This window comes from Scleropages formosus, chromosome 14 (assembly GCF_900964775.1).
Source record: "Scleropages formosus chromosome 14, fSclFor1.1, whole genome shotgun sequence".
Taxonomy (NCBI): Eukaryota; Metazoa; Chordata; class Actinopteri; order Osteoglossiformes; family Osteoglossidae; genus Scleropages; species Scleropages formosus.
This window is the reverse complement of record NC_041819.1, coordinates 14,652,150-14,678,725: the sequence shown is the minus strand read 5'-3', so window position 1 is coordinate 14,678,725 and position 26,576 is coordinate 14,652,150. Positions and strand designations below refer to the sequence as shown.

At 44.9% G+C, this 26,576-nt stretch overlaps 1 protein-coding gene across 1 annotated transcript; it reads left to right on the top strand.

Annotated features, from left to right (window-relative positions):
* The first annotated feature begins 2,505 nt into the window (after positions 1-2,505).
* On the top strand, positions 2,506-22,920 carry pof1b (POF1B actin binding protein). Its single transcript, XM_018728583.2, has 13 exons — positions 2,506-3,176; positions 5,866-5,937; positions 15,239-15,438; positions 16,379-16,412; positions 16,546-16,626; positions 16,826-16,918; positions 18,777-18,890; positions 19,338-19,490; positions 19,913-20,032; positions 20,320-20,448; positions 20,850-20,920; positions 21,040-21,154; positions 21,481-22,920. Exons 1-12 carry the CDS (start codon positions 2,775-2,777, stop codon positions 21,152-21,154), a joined length of 1,584 nt encoding a protein of 527 aa, XP_018584099.2. The 5' UTR covers positions 2,506-2,774; the 3' UTR covers positions 21,481-22,920.
* The last annotated feature ends 3,656 nt before the right edge of the window (positions 22,921-26,576 follow it).

Sequence of the window (26,576 nt, the reverse complement as noted above, 5' to 3'; positions counted from 1 at the left end):
TGAATGGTGGAATTCAAAAGCTACAGCTGAAATGCTGACCAGGTCTTGCTTTGACGTGCGTTGACAGTAAATAATTTATTTTTATTTTTGTACAAGTTTGAGTTGCTCAGTTCAACAATGTGCACGTTCATAGAATGCTCTGCTCTGTAATCATTTGCATGTGAGATGATTGAAGTTTTTTGGTGGATTTTTGTTCTCCTATGATGAGCAAAGTGTCACCCGCCCAACCTCTCTGAGTCATGTGGGTTTTGTTTAACATTGATTATTGATCGGAAGACATGTTCAGAAATTATGTTGATCAAGAACATTGGTCAAGAATCCATTTTGGTGACAGGGACAATTTGGTTGCATGCTGGTTGACCAGAACCAAATCTGATTTTGTACCATTTGTACCATTAGACAAGGAATAGCAGGGACTGTCAATGCACTGAGGTACAGGGAAGTTTGCCATGCCCTGTTTACACTGATTTACCATGTTTGGGTCACAGTGTTTGTGGTGCAGCCTCTACCAACACAAGTCCAGTGTTCGATAAGTTGCAGGACTGGTCAAGCTGTTGGAAGAATTATAGCCAAAATATGAAGTTTTACTGCAAAATCTGGATTTTTATTTGCTCTGGGTTGAATACTTGAACACTTGCAAATTATTTGCCATCATTTTGTACACATTGCATTCTACTGTACTGTGATTAACGTTGCATTTACTTGACTGGCGGGCCGTTACTTGTCAATCACGGGGAGGCGTTTCATGATTCATCTGTTCCCGTGATTGTGGTTTATTTCAAGTTTGCAAAACTCTCTAGTCGGTTTGGTTGTGTTCTTATTAAAGCTGTAATTTTTGTCTTTCAACTGATGGAATCTTGCTTTGAGCGGAATGCATCCAGAAGTAATAAACATGTTCTGATGTACTCATGTTCGTAATATTGCCTCTGTTTAATTCCCTGAGTTCATCGTTATTTGTGCCGCAAACACTGGCCGTCATGTGGTGGAAATGGCAGCCTAGAGAGCAAAGATATATTTCAACGTGATGATCTCTGGAACGAACCTGAGAAAATCTTCAGCTGCCTTGGTATAGATATTCGTGTACGCTGCATGTTTTACACCTTACCATGAATTACTTGTGCCAAGTGCCCTTGAGTGTAAAAGGGTGAGGGAACCCAGGATCCAGTAGTGTGTGTTTTTTTTTTTTTTTTTTTTTTTTTTTTTTTTTTTTTTTTTTAATTATTTTTAAAATGTATTAATGCATAGCAATCAGCCCTGTTAAACCTTTCCAGCACATTCCATGTCTTCTCTGTGACGCAGGCCTGAATTTGAGAGTGACAGCTGCTCTGAATGCCGCCTTTGTCTCGACAAAACACTTTACGTTGATTTGCATGTTGGAACAGTCTTGTTTATATATTCTTAATTTTCTCTTGACAGCCTGGTAATAGATGGCAGTGGGTGTGTCATTGCACTGACACCCTTCCAGCTCTACTCCTTCACATGTTATTGTTGCCCATGTTAAAGGGGTTTTTTTCGTTTTAAACATTTCTCTGCCTTTTCTTTATGGTGAGTCATACAACTGACAATGTTATGAACATGAAATTATGCTAGTTTAATTCCTTCAGAACTTCATAAACGCACAGTATACAGGTTACTCGGTACGGAGCTTTATGGTGCAAATTTTTACTAATTTTCTTATGGTGCTTATAGTCAGGCCTCATTTATAGGTGACTGCTTGGTCATTAAAACCTCACAGACTCACATATGAGGCTGTCTCCATAATTAATATTTTCTTCAAAGTGGTGTGTGCACTATTTTGTCCACTCCTCCTATGTACCTTGTATATAATTTCACAATTATAATTTCTCATTCCCCACCAACTTTCAGAAACAATGTTTAAAATACAGTAGGACAAGCCAGGTGTTTGGGTTGCAGCAAGTAGAAGCTGTTGTCCTATAGCTGAAGGACCCGGGTTCAAATGGTTACTCTTGGAAATTGACAGTGTAAAAATGCTGCTGTATATCAAGCAGGTGAAATGTAAGAGCACTTTACTTCATCTGCGTGCTTTTACCACAATAATGTCGCCGAAACGCGTCCCTGCGCGTTCCTTCTTTCCCCAAGCGCACAAAACGGCGCTTTTACACTCCGAATTACGCAGCGCCGTTTCAGTGTTCTGGGCAAAGCATAAAAAAAATACAGCACATTCACTCTTCATCATAATATCTTAATATTAAATACAGTATCTTGTATATAATAAATAAAAGTAAGTAAATATTGTATTTAGAAGTACTAGAAGTAAGCACAAGTGTCAAGCAAGTAAAAAAAAAAAAAAAAAAAGGTGTAATTTTATTTATAGTTCAATCCGTTAAAAGCAGTCCAGCCGCGGTGTATTTTATTTTATTGTTATTTTGTATTTATGTTTTGTTAATGCTTGCTGAAACAGTGCAGGACGGCCGTCGCTCCACAGCACACACACACGGGTGGCGTGTCTGCTCTCTCTCTCTTTCTCTCTCTCTCTCTCACACACACACACACACACACACACACACACACACACGCGGGCGCGCCGGTATTGAGGAAGTTTCCGAGAGTCCGACCACAGGACCAGGCGCGCGGTCCACCTTCCGTCGCACTTCACTCTTCCCGTCGTTTGTTTCTCTTCATTTTCGCGCACATTTAGATCGACATATACGGTTTCGGACATATATAAATACACGTTGTCATTTTTTTTTTTTTTCTTCTCCTTTTTATTTACGGCGCCGCAGTTCCGTGTCGTTTAGCGCTTCAACGACAATATGTCCACCATGCAGTTCACGAGGAACTACAGCAGCGCGAGCGCGTCCTCGGACCTCGCCACCCCGTCCCCCGTGTCCCCGTCGCTCAGCTACGTGAGCGCGGAGCTGCCGGGCTCCACCGCGGCGTCCTTCCGCGCCGTGAATGTGTCTACGCTGCCGGTGTCGCAGGTGCGGTACGTGTCCAACGGGCCCGCGGTGGACGGGAACGTGATGTACGGGACGCTGCGCTACCTGGTGCCGGTGGATCAGAGGAACGTGCACGAGTCGTACGTGCTCGTGAACGGCGCCGTGGCCAACAAGGCCGTTTCACCTGTGTACGTGCAGAAAGTGGCGGGGCTCAGCCTGGCCGGGGTCAGCGAGAGCGCGCACGCTGTGCAGTACACCGCTAGTGAGCAGCAGGAGGTGAGTGGAATAATATTATTATTATTATTATTATTATTATTATTATTATTAAGTACGTTAGATAGCAGCACGTACGGTATTGCAATAAAAGTCGAAAATTTAAGGCAAAGAGAAAACTGATAGAAAATATTATACAGCCTTGCCTTTGATTTTAAGTCTGGATAAAAAAAAAAATAGTACAACTGATCATTATTTTCTATAACTCAAACAGTGAAAATAGGTCCATTTTACTGTTTTACTTATAGAAATCTTGTACTTTTTTATAGGTCCATTTTACTGTTTTACTTAGAAAATAAATCTTGTACTTTTTTAATAGGTCCATTTTACTGTTTTACTTATAAAAAATAATCAGTTATACTTTTTCTTATAGGTCCATTAATAGGTCCATTTTACTGTTTTACTTATAGAAAATAAATCTTGTACTTTTTTATAGGTCCATTTTACTGTTTTACTTATAAAAAATAATCAGTTGTACTTTTTTATAGGTCCATTAATAGGTCCATTTTACTGTTTTACTTATAGAAAATAAATCTTGTACTTTTTTAATAGGTCCATTTTACTGTTTTACTTATAAGAAATAATCAGTTATACTTTTTTTTATAGGTCCATTAATAGGTCGATTTTACTGTTTTACTTATAGAAAATAATCAGTTATACTTTTTCTTATAGGTCCATTAATAGGTCCATTTTACTGTTTTACTTAGAAAATAATCTTGTACTTTTTTATAGGTCCATTTTACTGTTTTAGTTATAAAAAATAATCAGTTGTACTTTTTTATAGGTCCATTAATAGGTCCATTTTACTGTTTTACTTATAGAAAATAATCAGTTGTACTTTTTTATAGGTCCATGAATAGGTCCATTTTACTGTTTTACCTATAGAAAATAATCAGACTATAGTAATAGACTACAGTAATTAATGGCTCATGGCAAAGGTGAAATGGAATGTTTGAGACGCTATAACCCCGAGAACTGAATGTCTTAGATAACCTTATGAGGGTTTTAATGTTGCACGGAAGTATTAATACATTTTTGGAGTAACATGGGACAGAGCTAAGTAGAAACCTGTTTCTCAGTACGTCGACAGTTAAAGTCTAAAATGAAAATACATTTCCTATCTTAAAATCTGCAAATGAATAATAAATGAAACATGTAGATGATCTTAGATAAGTTTCTTCAAAATAAGCAACAAAAAAGCATCGAGTTATAGAAATGCAGAGGAGGGCACGGTGGCGCAGTGGGTTGGACCGGGTTCTGCTCTCCAGTGGGTTTGGGGTTCGAATCCCACTGGGGGTTCCTTGTGACGGACTGGTGTCCCGTCCTGGGTGTGTCCCCTCCCCCTCCGGCCTTACGCCCTGTGTTGCCGGGTTAGGCTCCGGTTCCCCGCGACCCCGTATGGGACAAGCAATTCAGAAAATGTGCGTGTATAGAAATGCACTTCAGACAACTCCAGGAGGTGGATTGCCAGAGGAATATATTAGATTTTTTTAGATTTTTAGCACTTTTTCTGTATGCTTTATTTATTAAATATGTAGTTGTTTGCTTTTCAGCGGTTTATCTTAATTAATCTTCTCATAATGTTTAAAAAATTTTTTTCCTTTCGTTAGACAACATTTGCACTCTGGAGAACATCAAAATTTAAAGGTGACTGAGTCACTATCCAAAACATATTTTCTTATTAAAATAATGGGCCTAGGTGTGGCAGTTGGTTAAAGAACTTGGCTCATCACATGGAAATGCTTCTAAAATAAGTGCATCTAGCGTCAATAAAATGTGATACCTTATATTTTGGGCTAGATGCAGTGACAGAATTTGGCAGGGATTCGAGGGGCGTACAGACACTTTTTGGCAGGCCAAATTATAGTGCATTTTTTCACTAGAGACAGTGGTAGATGAAGTGTATTCAAAATTTGGATCACACCCAAGAACTGGGATACACCCAGGAGACATGAGGCATGAAGCAGCAGCTACACACACCTGCAGTACACCAATATTTTCCTTCTATTTGCATTTTCAGCATCATTCACCCTTTAAATGAAGGTGTGAGATGCTTTGGAGTCCCTCACTGGAATCCATTTGTTTTGGCATTAGGGATTACGAAGCATACTGTTGTCAAGTTGGGGAAGTCGGTCACCTGGATTAGAAAGAGGTCCTGAGGTGGCGTGGTTGACCAGTGGTTAATGATAGTGAGCAAGGCAGCTCCTGGCCTGTGGGTTCAGATGTGGGTTCGAATCCAGCTCTGTCTGTCTGGAGATTGCATGTAATCCCAGTGTTTGCGTTGGTTTCCTTGCACGGTCCAAAGTCATACGTTCCAAGTGAACTGGTAGCTCTGAATTGTCCTTTGTGTATGTGTGTGATGAATGAGTCTATGTGATTACCCTGTGACGGGCTGGAATCCCATCCAGGGTGTACCCTGCTTCACACACTTTGCTTCCAGGATAGACTCTGAACCTCCTTGACCCTGCAGATCACAAGTGATTGTTGATAATCAATGAATGAGTGACATCCTCAGCAATCCATACAGAGTCTTGCCATGTTCTGGAGAATTACACAGGCTCGCCTTTGAGAAGCTGCCGGCAGTGACAATGTGGTGTCCTTTCAGGGGGTGCCAAGTTATTTGGTGGGTGTGGCTTGCGGTGAGCGCTCTGACCTGCTTCCTCATTGGTTCTCCTTACTTTGCCTCCCATAGGTTGCCGGTGAAAGATCTCCTTCCGTGTGCAGCCAGTCCTCGGTCAAGAGCCCTACATCTGTTTCCAAGGAGGCAAGTATTGGAGTACTTAGCATAGCACAGCAAGTGCTGGGCAGCATGGTCGTACAGCGAGTCGTGCTGCTGTCTCCCAACATCTGGGTGTTGCGAGAGGGCGTGGGTTCGATCTCCACTCAGTCTGTGTGGAGTTTGCGTGTCCTTCCCGTGTCTGCATGGATTTCGTCCGGGTGCTCTGGTTACCTCCCACAGTCCAAAGACATGCTGTTCAGGTTCACCCATAGTGTGTGAGTGACAGAGAGAGTGTGTTCTGTTGCTGTGTGGCTGAGTGATCCAGTGTAAATGATGTCTCTAGCAGTGTAAGTCACCTTGGTGAATAAGGCATGTGGGCTAGTAACACTACATAGTTTCATTGGAAGTCGCTTTGGAGAAAAGCGTCCGCTAAATAAATAAATGTAAATGCACATGCACGAAGAAGGATGTGCTCCTCCTCTCTCTGATTGAAACACACAGCGCAATCTGTTGTACCATTGCATTGTTAAATTGATAATATACTGGCAACCCTCGATTTACAACATTAATCATTTCCTGAAAATGGTGTGGAAAGCTTATTTCCCATTATTTTAAAAGGGGAAAAATAATAATGAATTGTCAGTTCATCAAAAAATCAACAAACACACACTGGCTGAAACCGCTTGTCCCGAGAGGGGTTCCGGCGAACCGGAGCCTAACCGGGCACCACAGGGCGCAAGGGGGGCGGGGACACACCCAGGATGGGATGCCAGTCTGTTGCAAGGCATCCCAAGCAGGACTTGAACCCTAGATCCATCAGAAAGCTGGACCCGGCCAAGCCCGCTGTCCCACCGCACCCCCCTAAACCACAAGCAGATTTTCCTAAATATCACTACAACACTGTACACCTATATGAGTATCAGCACATGAATTCAGCGCGATATAAAACACATTTGCACACTTAGTGCTCCAGGGTAATTCCCACTTCTCTTTTTAATGGATCAGGAGTAGCAATAAACCAAAAAAAAGGCTCCACTGAGCACGTAGTGCTTATTGTGAACAACTTTCTGAAACTACGCACTGTTGCTATAACGGACATACATTACCTAAAAAGCCATCGCCTAAACTATTTCTGCTAATTGCTCTGCTGTCTCCGCAACCATTCAGTTCAATAACACACCCAATACAGCCGACAGGCACTTCTGTGAAATTTCATACGCTTCCCATAAGAGTACACTCTCTTAGATCAACACTAATAGACCAACCGACTGAGAGATCTAAGTGCAGACATGCCATCTACAGTACATTACTGTACTTGTGCTTCACTCAACTTGAAATTCAAATTTTTTGGGACATGCTTTGGGTAAATATTTTTTTTTTTTGTTACATAAATCGAAAATAAGGTATCAAAAGCCAAGAGCTTTTATACAGAAATTTTGGATATAGAGTTTTTAAATCAAGGATGCCTGTATACTGTATATGCTCAACCCCTGCTGCATACATACACCCATTTCCACATTCTACTTCTGTGAAATGAATCATGCTCCTTTGTGTCTGTGGCCATGTTTGGCGCCGCAGCAGGTGGAAGATCAAGATTCGGGCAGTATCATTTCTGGAAGATTATTCATTGACTGTGGGATTGAGGGTTCCACCCCTTTCTCTGGGCGTTGGCATTTGGTGGGACCGGGCGAACGTGGGATCTTGCGCTCTCTTTCGACCTGTACTTGGAACCAGCTCCGTGCCGCTGGAATTGTTCCCTTCTCCTCCTTCCATAGGAAGGTGTGAACAGACACACACGCAGTCTGAAATCGCTTGTCCCAAGGAGAGCCGGAGCCTAACCCGGCAACACAGGGCGCAAGGGGACACACCCCGGACGGGACGCCAGTCTGCCGCAAGGCACCCCAAGCAGGACTCAAACCCCAGACCCCCGACATGGGCAGGCCCCAACCAAACCTGCTGCATTGCTGCGCTCCCCCTGTGAACAAACAACTTGTGTAATAACACGATTCGGGAGGGGGGGTGACCTTGCGTGATTTAAACCAGCATGAACCAGAATAGAGCTTTAGTGTAGTTGATGATGAGGAGTTGCAGGTCTAACCAGCAATAGCTGCAGGCTGCATTTGACTTTTCACTCTGTAATTTTCTGTTGAAAAATTCAAACAATCCATAGGTGTAACAGGGAAGGGGGGATCCATGTTTCCCCAGTGTTCACACAACCCTTAATTTGTTCCCCCTAATATTTGTATATAATTCCACTAGGTATTGTTGGTAAAATGTAGTGGTCCCCAATACCCGACCAGTCGTTACGCACCTGCATGGATCAAAGTTTCAGCTAAACAACTATATTATATATTATAACTATATGGGATTATACTGCTCGGAAATGGGGAAAGCAGGAACGGTAAGATTAATATTAACCAATGTTGTCCAAAGTTGTGTTTGCTTTGTAGAGGCATTCGGTGGGGGCTCCAGTAGTGTAGTGGTCAGAGCTGCCACTTCACACTCAAAGGACCCAGGTTTGATTTCCTGCTCCTGCTGTAGCCCCTTTGATCAAGGTATTTACTCTGAATCGATATGGTAAACATTACCCTGTATAAATGGGTAAATCATAGTAGCTTAAGTTGCTTTGGAGAAATGTTGCCTTGATCGAGGTTCTTACCCCAAATTGATCCGGTGGAAATGACCCAGCTGTATAAACGGCCAAATCGCTGTATGTATCTTAACATTGTCGCTTGTTTTTGAGAAAAGCGCACGCTGAATGAATAATTGTAGGTGATTTTGGCTCTAAAGTTATGTTTTAAAGAGTGTTGTGATGAACGTGATGAAGTTGTGATGAACCCTCTGACGGTACAGGGGTTACACTTCGTACCCCGAAAGATTGCAGCCTGGCAACAACCACAGATACATGGGTGGGGTCTGTGAGGACCGTCGGTTTTGGAGATGATGGGGTTTGCGGTTCGGGTGAGAGCTGTGTTTCGTGTGCAAAAACAGTGTAAACAAGCGCCACCGCTGGGTGTGTGCGAAAGCCAGGAAGAAAGAGCGAAGCCTGAAGTCTGTATTAGCCTGTCAAATATTTTATGTTTTAAACTTGCCCCTTTAGTTTTTTCCTTCTAGTTTTTTTCTATGTTGCTTCGAGGCACTGCGAAATCTGCACTTGATGCACCCGAGTTAAGAAACGCGGCTCGGCGGGATAGCGTGCGAAGGACGGCGCGCAATTGAATATCAGGTGCTCTGGGGTAAGAAGAGCTGGTCCTGCAGCACAAGTCAAAAGACAGAAGCTGTCAGCAGATATATAAGACACACTGGATGCACCGAGTAGTGTTACTCCCTGAGAAACACACCATCTGCTTTGTAGACCTTAGGCTATCTGAACATACGTATATATCATATTGCGCTGTCTCTGTAGTCATTAAAATTTCTTTGCATTTACAAAAAAAAATCCTCAAAAAATTCCAAAAGGAGTCCGAACAATTTTGGTGTTTTGCAAATCAAGTCGGACAACTTAGTGGTGCAGTGGCTAGTGCTGGTGCTGCACAGCTCCAGGGCTGTGGGTTCTGATGTGGGTTTCAATCCAGTTCGGTCTTTGTGGAGTTTTGCATGTTCTGCCCATGTTCGTGTGGCTTTCCTCCAGGTGCTCTGGTTTCTTCCCACATTTCAAAGACATGTTTCAGGTAAACTGCTCACTCTGAATTGCCTTTAGCGTTTGAGTTTGCGTGTATGAATGAATGTGTGCGATTACCTTGTGATGATTTGGCGTCCCGTCCAAATTGTACCCTGCCTCACACCTTTATGCCTCTGGGATAGACTCTGGACCAATACGACCTTGCATTGGACAAGCACATGTTGATATTTACGAGAAGTATGGAAATGAAATTAATTTTCAGGTACACAAGAAATTCAGATTCTTTCATGTATCCATGTTTAACACACACACACACACACACACACACACGTTGTCTGAAACCGCTTGTCCCAAGTGGGGTCGCGGCGAATTGGAGCCTAATTCGGCAGCACTGGGCGTAACGCTGGAGGGGGAGGGGAAACACCCAGGACGGGATGCCAGTCTATCACAAGGCACCCCAAGCGGGATTTAAACCCCAGACCCACCAGAGAGCAAGACCGGGTCAAACCCGCTGCCCCCCCCACCATGTTTAACACAAATGTGTAAATCTGAATTCCATTTCTACAGTTTTTTTTTTTTTTTTAAACTAAAAGTACTCCTGTTTTTGTAGTTGGCGAGAGACGTCATGACGGAACATCAGGACTCAAGAATATCGAGCTTTATGGGATGTCCGTTGTAAGTCACACATTGTAATTTGAGGTTCACCTGGAGGGTGTGTTGCTCATTTTAGAAAGTTGAAGCAATAGAGCCAATGAATATTTCCGTCACTGTTCGTTGGAGTCCTACCCCACACTGAAATTCTTATTAAAAGCTCTAACCGATTCCTTCTCGCTTTCCTGTTAAGTGTTATTATGGCCGAGTCATACCGCTTACTGCTGCATGGCCTCTGACAAAGGGATTCCCTCCACCCTAAACAGGGTTTGACGTTCTCCCGCACTTAGTTAACTGGAGAGCCCTAGAAGAGATTCGACTCGAATTTCCAGTCACAGCTGCCGGAAGGGGGGGCGCTGTCTGGACCTGCAGGTCATCCGCCGAGTCTGCAGGATGACACGGGCAGTGGGGCGTCAGTCCCACACCCAAAGCCACGAGGAGAACAAGGATGGACCTGTCATTACAGGTCTGCCATCCCTGAAGTCGACATTGCCAAAACATGTCATTAAACAACGGCTTATGATGTGTTCGGAACATCTCCAGACCTGCTAATGTACACAAAAAAAGGTAATTCTCAATAAGCAGCACCTTCATGTCAGTGGGACTAGAGCTTATGGATGGAATAACGAGGATTTCCACAGTAACTGGAGTTTCTCAGGAAAATAATAGTCTCTCTGGGTGTTTAGAGGTTGAACATTCTTTAAATTTCCGCCTCTTCGAGCGGAACGGAGATCGTCTGAAGAGGGAGGCACCGCTCCCCGTCGAGCCCTCGTCGCTGGGGACGTTCCGTCAGTATCGCACTGTTGCCCTGATGCTTTCTGGGTATCTGCTAACCTCTTTTTGCGGTGATCCTGCGAGACGCTGCCCGAGAGGAGACGGAACTGCTGTAGGACAAGTGTCACTGCTGTGTCATAATCCATCCAGTAGTGCAAATCAAAACAGTGAATATTTTTGTTATCGGTTATGTTATCTTCAGTTGTTTTGGAAGCGGGCAGACATAACGAAGGTGACATCATGTAATCAGCTGGCTCAGAATGGCGTGAGCATGTGAACGTGTGAGCGAGCGTGCGCGTGTGTGCGCGTGCGCACCGACTCCATATCCAGAAAACAAATGAAGAAGTACATTAGATGGAGCAGCAGACTGACATTAGGGCCCTACTCTGGTATCCTACAGGTTGCTGGTTCAAGCCCCCGTCCCGCTGCAGTACCTTAATCACAGTACTTACCTTCCGCTGATACCCCGTGTCATAGGAATACCTCACTGTATCAATGAGTCAGATTCTGTCATTCCCTCTCTAATATATTTGCATGTGCTGAGGAGAAAATTAATAATAACTGACAGAACTGTAGTAAGCTAACGTCTTACACTTCGTTAATTAGACTGTAAAAAATATACAAAGATTAGAAATTATGCAGATTGTCAAAGGGGATTCATCCCACTGTGAGCACGCTCACGACTGACAGTGGCTTAGTCAATGAATTATTTAAGTCCTGGATGAGAAATACCCACTTGGAGAGCACTGCCGTTTCATGCCCATATACTGTGCTTGAGGGTCTCCCTCCACCCGAAGGACATGGGTTTGAACCCCACCCCAGTATGCCTGATTGAAGTACTTATTGATACAGTGAAGATTACTCAGATTTCTAAATAAACAAATTGATTTGTATTAATCCCAAGGGAAATTCACCTTGGCTGAAGCAGCGTACAACGTACAGCATACCTACATACACCATATGATGTATTTGTACACGCGGACACAAATAAAGTAACGAGAAACGTAAATAAGCGGAAGAATAAGTGAATGAAACAAGCAAGAGAGGGAGGTGTGGATTCAAGTGGGATTATGAGTAAAGCTGAGACGGTGCAGGGTAAATATAATTAAATTAGGACACAAACACCGTAAGGTACTCTGGAGGAAAGTATCAGCTAAATGAAGTAACACAAATAAACCGCACAGCCGGCACAGAGCTACTGAAGGCGCATTAATCAAAAAAGAGAAACAGGTCAGTCATTGACATCCTTAATCAGCAGTGGCGTCGTGGTATGTGCTGAGAACGGTGAGCGCAGCCCTTAGCGATGGGTAATGTTTAACTTTATTTCCGCATAACGTGCAGCATTCTCGCCGCGGTCCACGCTCTGTACTTTGCTCTCTACCGCGCTGCAGGGGGGAGACTGGCGATGCGGAAGCAGCGCGTTTCACTGTCTCGCGCGACCCGCACGGCTCCATTGTGAAAACCAGGGCCGAGCATTTGTTCATGTAGCGGGTGTTTTTCTCCAAAGCGACGTTCGCCGCTTGTTAACCAGCATTTAACCGGCACCTTTTATCAAGGTGACTTGCGGTGCTGGATACGCTACGGTAAAATCCGTACAACGCAGCGGTGTAGCACACGCATACGCACGCTGTGGGAGAGTTAGAGTCACCGGTTCCCCTGAGACACGTCTTTGGATTATGAGAGGAAACCAGAGCGCCTGGATGAAACCCACATGGACACGGGGGAGAACATGCAGACGAAAGTGGGGATCAAAACCCACGTCCCGCCACGCTGCCCAGGTTGTCGCACCTTTGTGAAGCCTGGCTCTTTACGATCCTATACCTTTCACAGTTGTTCTGACACTGTTTTCTTTTGGTCCCCTGTTGCTCACCTTACATTTCCCTTTCAAGCTGTCAGCAGAGCGACAGTCACGTGGATCTGCTGCAGATTGTCTGTGCTGGTAGGGAACCTCCCACACTCTTTCCCATGAGACTAGACTAACTTTGGAGCAAGTGTTGCCTTGCCGTGAGGGCGTTCCCACACCGGAATGCAGAAGCAATACCCGTTGGACCGGCCCTTTCCTCGCCTTTGTTTGAGAGCCAGCTGGCAAGTCGCAGGTTTTTTTTTTCTTTTTTTTTAAAAAAATCAAACTTAGTATTGCTGAGTGAGGGTGCAGTGGCACAGTGGGTTTGGCCAGGGCCTGCTCTCCGGTGGGTCTGGGGTTCGAGTCCCGCTTGGGGTGCCTTGTGACGGACCGGCGCCTTGTCATAGGTGCGTCCCCTCCCCCTCCAGCCTTACGCCCTGTGTTGCTGGGTTGGGCTCCGGTTTGTCGCGACCTTGCTCGGGACAAGCAGTTTCTGCGTGTGTAGTTTTGCTGAAATGAAACATAAATACGGCTATACCATAACACCCCAACCTGGAAAGCATTCCTAAAAACAAGAACCCTTAGTGTTTTTTTGTTGTGCCTGCAGCCAGTTGGCAGAGAAGTGGATCACAGTTCGCCCTGCAGCCCACATCTTCCAGCACTTTGGTTGTTCACATAAGTCTAGTTGGCTGGCAGTGGCTGCCTGACTGTCCCTCTCATTAGACTGCTCAAGGTGATCTAAATGTTTCAGCATTTACGTTCTTATCATTCAGCAGATGCTTTCCTCCAAAGTGCACGCTGATGAAGGCATCTGTTCCCCTTACAAAAAAACATAACCATTTTGGAAAGCGGGCACGTGCTCTCCCACCTTTGGTTTAGTTTCATACGTACCACAATTTAAGAGGGGATCTCTAGCAGGCTGTCTTGTGACATTAAGGGTTAGGGTTAGAGGAACGCTCACCATCCGTTGGATGGTAAACAAGATTGGGCCATGGTACCGATGGTGCTGATACGAACTTTTTTATATAATCCATTCCAAGTATTAGAGAACTTTACCGTACCAGTTAATAGTTTGGATGTTTGCGCAATCAAGTCAGTCACCATGGAATTTAGCATTTCATGGGCTCTTCCACTGAACCGTGTGGTTGTGTTATGTACCTTCTGGACTTAGCAGGTGTCCCATGAGCTCATACCAACGGAATTTACATGACTATTCTTGGAAATGAAAGCAGGCTGTTGAGTTTGTGCGTGAGTGTTTGTCTTTGTGTTGTGTGGTGTTTAGTATGTTGGAATAAATAGTTGGCGTGAACTGGTGCATTCTGTTATCACAGCGCACTGATGATGGGAAGGAGAAAGCTCCATCTTTTGAGTTGACGTGCAATTTTCTCTGGCAAAGTAGTGTTGGCAGCGATGTAGGGCAACAAGTGGGGGCAACAGGTGGCGTAGTGGTTAGAGCTCCACCGTGCACTCAAAGGACCGAGGACCGAATCCCACTCCTACCGCACTACTCTTGATCAAGGTACTTACCTTGAATCAGTACAGTAAAAATTACCCTGCTGTATAAATGGGTAAATCATCTGGATTCAGGGGTAAAATTGAATAAGTCACTTTGGAAAAAGCTTCAACTAAGTAAATAAATGTAAATATAAATATGACCAATGAGCCAACGTTAAATCCGGGATGCAACAGAGCCCTTCACCAAAAATTGCACACTGTTTGTGAATGACAAAAAGCTCTTGAACAAACATCTGCTCGCCAGTCGATCACGTGGCACATCACTTTGTTGTTTATCAACCAGTCGAAACACGTACTAATCTCCTACTCCCGCAGGGAAGTACCCATGCGCAAGGAAGCGGTTAAAGAACACATGGTTTTGCCCGTGATGCCGCTTTGCCTGCACTTGCCCTTCTGTATTGATTGAAGCCTTAGCAGCCATAAAACTTTTTATGGATAACCCGCCAGTGTTGCTAGAGATCAGCGTCAGTTGTAAGTCGTAGCCGTGTGATGATGCTGGGAGAAGTGTGATGATTTTATTTTCTACGGGTTTTATTTCCCTTTCCTACTCCTATAATTTGGTAGCCAAAGGGAGTTGCAAATGGATATTAAGACTGAATCTGCTAAGACCTGAGACAGATACACCTGCATATGTGTGAACGAAGGAGGTACAACCCCGCTGGTACTGATAAAGGACACTTGTTACATGCAAACTGACGTGGATCACGAGGTGAAGGGTTACCGGTTGGTTTCACAGACTCTTTGAACACTTCAGTAATTTAAAAATAATTTTCCATAAATAATTTGGAGATTTTTTTAAAATTATTATTTTTTTTTTTTTATTGTGCTTAAACCCATATTAAAAATGCATTTGGACCTCAGCTACACAGAGGTTCAACCTCAGTGAACTATGGGCTGGAGGCGTCACTGAAGGCTCCTCCTTCTGTCTCATTGGTCCTCAGACTGAGGTTCTGCTGGAGCAGAGCAGCATCACCCAGACGAACAATGTGCCAGAGTATGTGGTCCAGCAGGAGGTGTCCAAAGTGGAGCCCCAGGAGAAGCTGGACACGCGCTTCTTCGGGGAACTTCTGGCAGAGGTCTACCGCAAAACCTGCGACATCCACACCCACATCTCGGAGCATGTGGCCAAGATCAGGGGACGGTATGGGCTCCTTCACTTCCCAGCCCGCTCTATAGAAGCATTTGTTGCCATTGTACACAATGTAACCAGCTACGCCTGCTATGGGCTTTGCCAAAGATAAAATGTCACTGTGTCATCCCGAAAGAGGCGAAGGCGAGGCGGTGTTGCAGGGAACCCAAATGAAGGTGCGTTCATTTGGTACAAACCAAAGGGGAAAGGTAAAAACCGTTGTCGGGGACAGGCTTGGGTCCGAAGGGCGAGACGAAAGACGTGGTCGAGGAAGAATAGCGAGGGTCAAGATCACGGAGACGGGAACGAGGGAGAAATAGGAAGGAGGTCGCTTGTCCGTAGATGCACCGGAGACGCGGTTGCTCTGGATGAGGTTCCGCGAGCAGGTGTACCGGCACGGCCCCTTTATACCTCCCTCTCTGATCGGTAGCAGGTGTGGAGGCCGCGGGTGTGACACATTGACTGATATACAGAATGTCATGTTGTATATGTCAATATTTATGTATACGATATATGAGGAGTAGTCAAACTAATATGCAATAATCTGTGTTCGTCTCATAAAGATTACTGTGGATACTTTCTGCCTCTGCCTCATACATATGTTGTCACATAATATAATGTGTCAAACTGTGTCTAAATCTTTTGCCACATGAAAGCATTAACAATATTCTTAATGTTTATGGGTTAATGTTGACAGTCAAAATATGCAACAAGCACTGATCTGTCTTGAGGGCAGGGCAGGTGATATCTGAGACAGATATCAGGTTTGTGTCTCAGACAAATGTTTCATATTGTGCCCCCTTCAGAATATTGTTTCTATATATTCTCTCTGTGTAAAGTTTTATTACTTTTATGAATTTCTAAATTTTTTTCCCCTATCGTCAGCAAAGCAGTTTCCAGCCCTTGACTGTAAGAGCTTAATACTTTTTTATGTTTGTCTTAATATCGACAGAAAACATCTGCTGGACCCCACCATTGATTACAAGGTAGGGAGGGCATCGCTTTTGATTGTACTTAGTAACGTTATGCGACTGGTCAGTTTGCGCGTTTGAAGCTCAGAACTCTTTAAGTCTCATCTAAGAGAATCTGTCTGGGTCAAGTTCTTGTCTATCTCCAAAGGTTGAGAAAGAAGAGACGGAGGCCCTGATCCCAAAAGGCATGTCTGAGCTGACCAAGCAGCAGATCCGATACCTCTTGCAGGTAGGCCCAAACAAAACACCTGAGACACACCTGAATACAAGTACATAAGTAATGAAAATGGACACTGAGGAGTGGAGACTGTGGGACTAGGTGCAGCTACAGATCCCATGAAAGTATATTGTCAGGGTGTGCTGGAGAGAGATGCCTCACCTGGACTGCATGCATCAGTCCCAGAAATTGATCTCGATTTTGCTCCTAGACACGCCTCACTGCTGACAAGACCATGCGCCTTCTCTTGACCACCTTTAGCAGCCTGAGGGAAGAGCTGGGCCACCTGCAAAATGACCTGGAGGTAAGGGTAGCAGGTGACATAACTGTTGAGGGTGTGGAAGTGTCCCATTCATGTACGCTTGAGAAAGGCACTTAACCTGGGTTGCGTCAATAAGTTGACTGTCAGTCTGAATCGAGTATAAAACTGTTCGCTCTTTAGAAGCACCTGCTAAGCAATTGTAGGTGGTCCTCGACTTGCGACAGCCATCCCATCAACCGGTTGGAATGGATAGTTTTCGACCACTTCCAAGTTCTTTGGAGTCTCAGTGATGAGGCACAAGTAATCTTAAAAAACTGATTTATGACAAATGTGTAGGATCTCACTAGATGTTACCGATAGCAATCAGCGGGCTGTGCTCTGCCGCGCCTGGTTACTCCAGTTACTCCGCACTCTTCTTCTCACCCCAAGCCATAAAACAGACCATCTACAGAGGAGCTTAGTGTTCCAGGAATTTCCACAGCAGACAAAGAATAGAAAAGTCATGCATGGGCAAATAAAAAGGAGCAAGTCAATGTGTCGGTTTCCTTCCGCTTTTCCTGGTGAGGGTCGTGGTGAAAAAATAAGGCAAAAATGTATACCATATAGTGAATGAAATAATAAAGAGTAAGAAAAATTGAAAGTAAAGTATAATGATATAATAAAGAGTAAATATAAGGAACTTTGTTGGAGTGTACCTATTTTTTGCATAATTATTATCCCTACAATTTACTTTTGATTATCATATTATTATTTATTATGCTTTAGATCCACCTTTCTCTACTATTATTACTTTTATTATATCATTGACCAAATGGCATTAATCTCCATATGCTTTTAATGTGTGTCTGTGATATGAAGTGCTGTAGAAATTTCTGGAAGAGTGCTTCTGCTACTGGTAAAATTCCATTTAATTGGGATTGGGTGAAGAAAATGTTGGAATGTTTTTGTTCCTGCTACAAGGAGATAAGGCAGCAGTGTAAAAAGACACAGGAGAGACATGCAAGTGTGTGGTGGGGGACATCTGGTGAGAACTGCAGTAAACCAACTTTTTAAGCTTTACTGTGCTTTGTTTTGAGAACTAACGCCAACTGCTCCATCTACTGTGTTTTCTGCTGAAGCAGTAAAGAAAAAACAAAAATAATAGTGCAGCATGAAACTGTCGTTATAATACTGTATTTATATTATTATTCTAGGGGGTGCGGTGGTGCAGTGGGTTGGACCGGGTCCTGCTCTCTGGTGGGTCTGGGGTTCGAGTCCCGCTTGGGGTGCCTTGCGGCGGACAGGCGTCCTGTCCTGGGTGTGTCCCCTCCCCCTCCGGCCTTACGCCCTGTGTTGCCGGGTTGGCTCCGGTTCCCCCGTGACCCTGTGTGGGACAAGCGGTTCTGAAAATGTGTGTGTGTGTGTGTGTGTGTGTGTGTGTGTGTGTGTGTGTGTGTGTGTGTGTGTGTGTATTATTATTCTATGGGGGTGCAGTGGCGCAGCGGGTTTGGCTGGGTCCTGCTCTCTGGTAGGTCTGGGATTTGAGTCCCGCTTGGGGTGCCTCGTGACGGACTGGTGTCCTGTCCTTGGTGTGTCCCCTCCCCCTCCAGCCTTGCGCCCTGTGTTACTGGGTTAGGCTCTGGCTCGCTGTGACCCCATGCAAGACCGGCAGCTTCTAACGGTGTGTGTGTGTGTGTGTGTGTGTGTGTGTGTGTGTGTGTATACCACATATTGTTCCCTGCCCTGTCCTAAGTCGAATACCAACTGAAAAATTAATATTAAGAGTCTCAGTCCGCAAAACCTTTGGCAACTGAATAGAATAGAATAGAACTTTATTTGCCATTTGTACACGTACACATGGTCCGGGCACATAGGAATTCTGGCAGCTCACATGCAGCTCATATGCATCTGTTGCCATCAGCGCCTGCAGAGTGAGAAGGAGGAGCTGGAGAAGGACCTGAGCTTCAGAGCTGACCAGGCCCTGAAATACGACCGAATGCTGGAAGCCTTGCGTGAGAACAACCGGCAGCTGCAGGTACAGCTCCTCTCTGTGGCCTCGGGTCAGCAGCATAGCTACATCCATGGTGTCACCTCCACTTCAGCTGAGTAATATAATAATCATGAATTATTGTCAGCCCCAGGGGGTGCGGTGGCGCAGTGGCGCAGTGGGTTGGACCGCAGTCCTGCTCTCCGGTGGGTCTGGGGTTCGAGTCCCGCTTGGGGTGCCTTGTGACGGACTGGCGTCCCGTCCTGGGTGTGTCCTCTCCCCCTCCGGCCTTACGCCCTGTGTTGCCGGGTTAGGCTCCGGTTCCCCGTGACCCCGTATGGGACGAGCGGTTCTGAAAATGTGTGTGTGTGTGTGTATTGTCAGCCACTGCAGAAATAAGCTGTTTACCTGAAAAGTGACCTTGAGATCTTCAGTGGGACTGAGTTTATGTTCTCCAAACCAGCCAAGTCAGCGTTGCAAACCCCTGTCCTGCAGGTTTCTCTGAAAGAGTGCACCCTGGTCAGGAGCAACCTGGAAACGCAGCTGCTGGACAGTCGCAGCATGAAGTCGGGACATGACTATCGCATCAAGGAGCTCGATGGCAGCTTGAAGACACTGGAACAGGAGAACAAACTGCTGAGGCAGAAGGTGCCCCACCTAACAGATGTCCTTCTTTATCGAGTAGATACGCCATGTCCAGTCTGGGCTGCTCCCAAAACAGATTTCATGTACAGTAGAGGTACTTGGAGCATAGGTGTGCTGTGTGAGGCCTTCCTAGTGACCAAGTCAGCTGCTTTTAGCCATTAAGATGAGGTGAGCCGTTTCCTTCATGGCAACTGTTTCTGAGAAGAATGACCTTCTACTCTCCAAGATTTCTTAGCGCTGTAAGAGTGCCGTGAGCCTTATCACAAAAATTCCACACTGATCTACAACAATCATGCAACTGGGATGAAAATTAGTTGGCTTTGGGGTGGAGGTGAGAGAGACAAATGACAGCAGTATGCAGATAAATGAATGAGTTGTCATTTTAATAAGAAGCCTCCTGCTCTTTCTCTGAACTGCCTCCTCAGCTGGCCGGACAGGGCAGCAGTTCCAGCTTCCAGGTGAAAACGGAGGAGCTCTCCAAGCAGTACAACGAGTCACTCAACTCCATGCGTGACCAGAAGGACAACGAGATCCAGAGTCTCAGGGTAACCTCCTCTTTCTCACCCTTCCAGTAAATGAGATGTGGCTGGAAGGGTTTTAAACTTGGTTTCTCAGTCAAAGAGGATGTCATCGTTTCATCCTTTATGACGCCACCACTTACATCCAGTGTGAGCTCTGTGCGCTCTTGGATTTGCTTGTCAAAGACGTCACCGAAGCATTGTTACAGTTAGCGAGAGCTTCAGTAATAACTGCTTTTGTGAGGTCTCGCTTTTTATCTGTACCTGCATTAACATGTCTGCTGTGTTGGTGTTGGGTTTTGCATCTGGGTCAGGCCCAACTCATCAAGATGAAGACAGAGTACAGCACACAGACAATGAGCGACAGCAGCCTGGAACTGCGCATCACGGAGTTGCTCGCAAAGCTGGAGCAACAGGAGAGCACCGTCAAACGGCAGGAGGAGGTCAGAGGTCATCATCGTCAAAAGACCATCTAGTTGCGTTATATTTTTTCATTTATCAGATGCTTTTCTTCAAAGCATCGTACAGTGATTATTTAATATTTACTTGACACCTTTATTCAAGGTGACTTACAATAGTAGATAGACTACAGTAAACTACCTACAGCATTCACACAACAATGTAACACACACACACACACACACACTACGGACAATTTAGAGTCACCAGTTCACCTGAAATGTTTTTGGATTGCGGGAGAAAACAGAGCATCTGAATGAGACCCAGTTGAACACAGGGAGAACATGCAGACTACACAGACTGAGTGGGCAATAAACCTATTAATGGTGTTCCAGTATAGAAGTCCAGAACTTTGCCACAGATCTGAGTTCTTGACCCTCTGCAGGAGATCAAGTGGCTCAAGCAAGAGAGGAATGACAAATCGACAAATGTCACCAGAACCGTCATCACTAAAAGGTGCTTCATCCTTGCTGTTCATGGTCATCTCACATCCTTTTGACAGCTAGCCTGAAACCGTGTTGTGTTGTATAGTACATATAACACAAACTAAAATTTCTGGGCTTCTTCACATGTAGGTACATGAACCAGTACCCCATCCTGGGTCTGCTTGGTGATGACTACCAGACCACATCTCCAGTGAAGGAGGCCAAGACCATTGTGGTTCAGAGCACCGAACAGGCCTACAAATAGGTACATTAGAGCTGTGTTTCCATCAGAGTCTTGAAGGTCCTCATGACACCCAAGGTCCAACTTGGAACACCTGAGGACCAGGGGAGGAAATGCTGAGATGTCACCTTCAATGAAGGAAATTTGTGGGTTCAGCATTTGATAAGACAGTCATAAGTAATACATGTTTGAACACTAGGGGGGCGTTGCCCACCCGCCGCCACCCTTTCTCGTACAGGTGGTGTAACCTTCACACGCCAGGTGTCTCCACCGTCATAAGGACGCTTATCTTCTTTTTGTTTAGGACTGAAAATCATTACCCCTCCTTAAAGAAACTTTCTTTCTGACAGGAATGAGGGTCAAGAAGACCCAGAAGCTGGCACCCCCCCACCCCATCCCACTGTTCCTCCCCGCTGTACTCTTTTCTTCTCACTGCAGGGTGTCCAGGACTCCTCAGGGTGGTTAGGGTTCGAATTACTAGATGTGGTTTTGAATGTGGGCACCTGTGTGGTCCTGAACTTCCTGCTGGAGTTGGGAAGGCAGGTGGGAGGAAAGACAACATGGCATCGATGCAGTTTTGCTCACGGGCAGCAGGTGGCGTAGTGAATCTTTAAAAAATATTCTCAAGGGTTCTAGTTTTAAATTCATGTAGGTGGAGTGAAAATGTGGTACTCACGATCTTGAGTGAGGTGCTTGGGTAAAAATGTAACATTTGTAGGCTAAGTGAGTGAAATAATATCATTCTTTAATGATGTGGCAGCTTCAGTGTCCTGCAGTGTCCCAAATCACCACAGTCCTTCAGGCCCAAAACCTTTATTATTTTTGTACCCACTCCAGGTGTTCAAGGGCCCTGGTAAACGTTCATGCTGTTAAAATATACACTGTTTACTTGTATTGATATTTTTCTCTAATCTTATTTGGCTTAAGTTTTTTGTCTGCGGTAGTGGTGAAGTTATTTTTCGGAATGGAACATGAAGTTTTTTTGTTTTATTTTCTCGCTGTGCTAAAATTGAGGTGTAAACTGTAGTGTGGGGGGGTCGCTTGTGCTGACTGAGAGAGGGAATATGGGAGAGTGGCATGGACCATGGGGAAGTGGTGAGAGGCACATGGGGCAGAGGGAGGGTGACATCACAGCAACTGCAGAAACACACATCCTGAAATGATGGCCCACATGCTGGGCAAGCGACTCCCTGACACGCATGGGTTCGAATGTAGCAGAACCGATACACATCAGTGTTGTACACTAGCCTGGATGGGGCTGTTTGCAAAGCGGGCGAAGCAGCAAATAAGAGTGCCAGTCTGGATCTTTAACATCTTCAACATCCCTTCCCCCCGTCGGACTGGCAATGACCCTCATAGAGCAGATGATGCTGCATGAGGTGAAAGAGTTAAAACTGAGTTACACTTCATAATTGTTCACTCGCGTGTGCATGCACACACACACACACACACACACACACACACCATGGACACAAATGTCAGTTGTGGAAAGCACAAAGCCCCAGACGCATGACCATATCAGAACACTGGTTTAGTTCGCTACACTGCAGTGTGAGCTGTTCTCAGCATCTCTGCCACTTGTGTGTGATGTCCATGGTCCAGACTCATCCCTAAAGCTGTAATGATGAAATCAGCAAAGCCTTTGATAGCAACAACATCAACTAATGTTAGCCTCCTCTGTGCTTCTCCATGACCAGCACTGCCTGCCCTTGTACGCTTGTAAATGACACTGGACTTTGGCTTTAATTAACTGTTACTGTTGGCAGTAAAACACCTACTCTGTGTACGAAATCATTTGTCTCCCGTCCTTTCTTCTGCACCTGCAAAACAATGGACAATGAGGGGTCTGTGAAATGTTTAGTCACTTCTTCTTAGCACTTGTAAAATGTGGTGAATGAATGGGGAGAAAGAAAGAACCACAAATATAATTCTCAACTCGGCTCCGTGAACACACGCTGACCACCAGGAGGCATGACCCATTGTCCGGGGTATCTGTACACCAGGATCAAGAAGGACATACATTCAATATGGACAATACAGAAATTCTTGCCCAGGCAGGTACAAAACATTCGAGGGAGTTCCTTGAGGCCTGGTACTCTTCGGTCAATTCCATAAACAAACATATTTAACTTGACCCCATCTACGAGCCAATACGATGCAAGGACCAACGAGGACCGAACCAGTATCGAACAGGTTCCGGTTTGAAACCAGCAACCGACCAATCAGAAGTCAGAAAAACTGCTCATGCTCAAGGTCACATGCAACCAACCAATCACATCCAAGCTTCAGACAATCCCACCCATCAAACCATATATAAAGGAGGAAGCATCCAACACAAATTGCCCAATTTGTGCTCTGATGATGTCACATTGATGAAATGTTTGCGACCTAAAAGCCAAGCTTGGTGAACAACTGAACACCTCAAGCATCTACCTGAGCTACGAAGACCACCAGTATTCTCTATGATCCTCAATATAATACTAGCAGTCACTTATTGATGCAGATGGTAATCTTCAGAAAAAGCAGCTAGTCCAGGTCACAGCAGTACAAAGTGCGTCTAGGTCTCTGTGGCCCTAGGAAATGACTGAGCGGAAACCGGTGGACTCAGACGTACCACCTTGCAGGCTTGGAAAAGCTACAACCGCTGCTTTCTCTGGGAATCTTAGGACATGATTTTGCAGCAGGGTTTTCAATGCAGTTTTCTTCATTATCTATCTATTCATCCATCCATGAGTGCTTTGACCTTAGAATTCACTGTCACACGCTCACTTTGAATAAGTGTTGGTCATTGTCATGGTCACAGTGATCTGAAGCCTATCCCAGAACCACTGGGCACTAGGCTAGGAGGAGTACACCCTGGATGGGATGCCAGTCTATCACGGCACCTTGGAATTGTGCTGCAATAACGCGTTGGTGACCACAGGGGGCGCTGGAAGGTCACATGGTGGCTCTAGCATTAGCTCAGAATATTAGATTAGCCTGAGTCGGCATGAATGAGGTCATAATGGCTCTGAAGGGCAAGCGCTGAGTTATCGTGCAGCATTGTGAAACAGTTAATTCACAGTTCCAGGGTATTGCTTTCCCATCGTACGAAAGAGAAAGCCCAGAGGGAGTATCAGAAGGACTCCGCTCACATTCTCTGGAAATCTAAATATTAGCTGGGGGTTGAGCCCCAAAGGGGCAAAGCCACCTATTTTTGTAGTTCAGAATATTTTTATCATTCATTCTTTCATCTAAAAAAACAGCAGCAAACACTCGACCCCAGCATTGAAACACACCAAATTTGGACAATGTGCACTTAGCCGTGTTCTGCCTCACATACACAGATTTCTATGGGTCTTTCGGTGAGAAATGAAAATAAAGGTCATGCTTAATCCTGTTATATATCAATCATTCAGATCAGGGCTGCTAATCTTTAAGATCACTCATATATTGTGTACAAAAATTATTATGGTAAAGACTGGACCTTCATCTTGAGGTTCTTGTGGAGTTAAAAACGATAGACTAAAATCAGTGTATGATGCAGTAGTGGGGATGGGCTGGACAGACAGAACAAACAGAGGATGTGTATAACAAGTCATCACTTGTGGAGGAAGAGAAGAATTAAAGCCGAAATCCCTCACCTTGGCTACCAGCCTACAAAACAGATCGTTAAGAGTACACGGGAGTCGACCACTATTTTACCACCGTTTTAACTATTGTCAGAACATGTTCAACTGGCTGAATTTACCACTTTACACTGTTCGCATCTGGAATGCATATGATGCAATTTGGATATGCTGATAAATACTGTATGCCTGCATTAGTTTTGTTTATTAGCACAGAAAAGAATACATAGTTATACAACAGAATGTACCAAGGAGGTAAAAACTTACATTTCTGCATTCAGCTCGTGCTTTTCTCCAAAGTAATTTATAATGATTAACCCATTTATACAGCTGGGTAGTTTTTAGCAAAGCAATTTAAGGGTAAATACCTTGCCCAGGGGTATTACAACAGGCACTGGGGTATGAACCTGCAACCTCAAATTCCTAAGGCCCCACCTCTAACCACTACACCACCTACTGGCCTCCATTGTCATGGGATTATCATAGGATCTCCCCAAAAACAAAGTGAGTTAAATCAGCCAGTTCCCAAAATGAAACAGATAGGTGACAGGGTGGCAATAATGCAAGAATAATGAATGAAAACATATGAGAATTATAGGAAATATGCTGTTCTATAAGATATTTTTGTAGCTTCTTTAATAATGCAACAGATGAATATGACAGACAAGTACATTGTTTCATACATGGGGACCTAATGAGGACTGTCCAGTTCTGGTTCCAAAGTCAGGATCCTGAATGTAGGGTGAGGGATGGGGTGCGTTTGGAATACTAATGAATACTATCATTACAAATAAACCAGCTCTTGAAGTTGAACATTGTAACACACACACACACACACACACACACACACACACACACACACACACACACACATTGTCTGAAACCGCTTGTCCCATGCGGGGTCGCGCTGAGCTGGAGCCTAACCCGGCAACACAGGGCGCAAGGCTGGAGGGGGAGGGGACACACCCAGGACGGGACACCAGTCCGTCGCAAAGCACCCCAAGCGAGACTCGAACCCCAGGCATTGTAACACTTTCATTTTAAAAAACACCCGCAAATGGCTCACAAAATTTTGAGAGTGCAGAGATATACTTTTGAGAACACAGGTAATTTAAAAAATATATATGTAATTGAAATTTTGAAAAAATATGATATTAATAAATGGTTCAGGACAAATATCTACTTTTTAAAATGATCTTTTAAGAAACCCTATCCTTACAACATCCATATGGAGCAAGACTCGTGACCCAACATGACCCACCTGCAGCCCTCCTGGACCCCTGACCTTCCACCCCTGTCCCCTGCTGTGCCCAGGCAACATGCCCCCCCCCCACGGCCCCAGCGCTCGGGGTGGCCCAGCAGGGTGGGCGCCGGTTAACTGGACCTGCACACTCCTCCTCTCCACCCACCTCTGGATTCATCTGTCTTAGTGCTTTTCACCTCTTAGCACCCCCGACCGGCGTGTATCCCCTTGCCTTGCGCAGCCCCTGCATCTGCCCTCGCCTGCCTGCTGCCCAAGCTGGGGTAATGGCAAACGCATTGATTATGGCTGATAATTCAGGGCTTTGATTTGGATAATGCAGTCTCTCTCTTCCTGCGCTGCCTGTACACTCAATGCCCCAAGGGCCAGAGAGGATATTGGGTTTACAGGCAGAGCGTGTGTGTCTCTTTTTGTGTGTGTGTGTGTGTGTGTCTGTGCACATTCAGATCACGATGAGCTTGTTTTTTTTTCCCTTCCCTCTGTCAGAGCATCACCACTACAGTCATGTGTCAGTTTATGCATCAGTCCACATGGGTCAATAGGTTTCTCTGCACTTTCCATGTTAAGATTATCAAGT

Coding starts and splice junctions, on each gene's coding strand:
- pof1b (XM_018728583.2), top strand. CDS start 2,775: ATGTCCACCATGCAGTTCACGAGGAACTACAGCAGCGCGAGCGCGTCC. Junction 3,177..5,865: donor CCGCTAGTGAGCAGCAGGAG/GTGAGTGGAATA, acceptor TGCCTCCCATAG/GTTGCCGGTGAAAGATCTCC. Junction 16,413..16,545: donor ACCCCACCATTGATTACAAG/GTAGGGAGGGCA, acceptor CTATCTCCAAAG/GTTGAGAAAGAAGAGACGGA.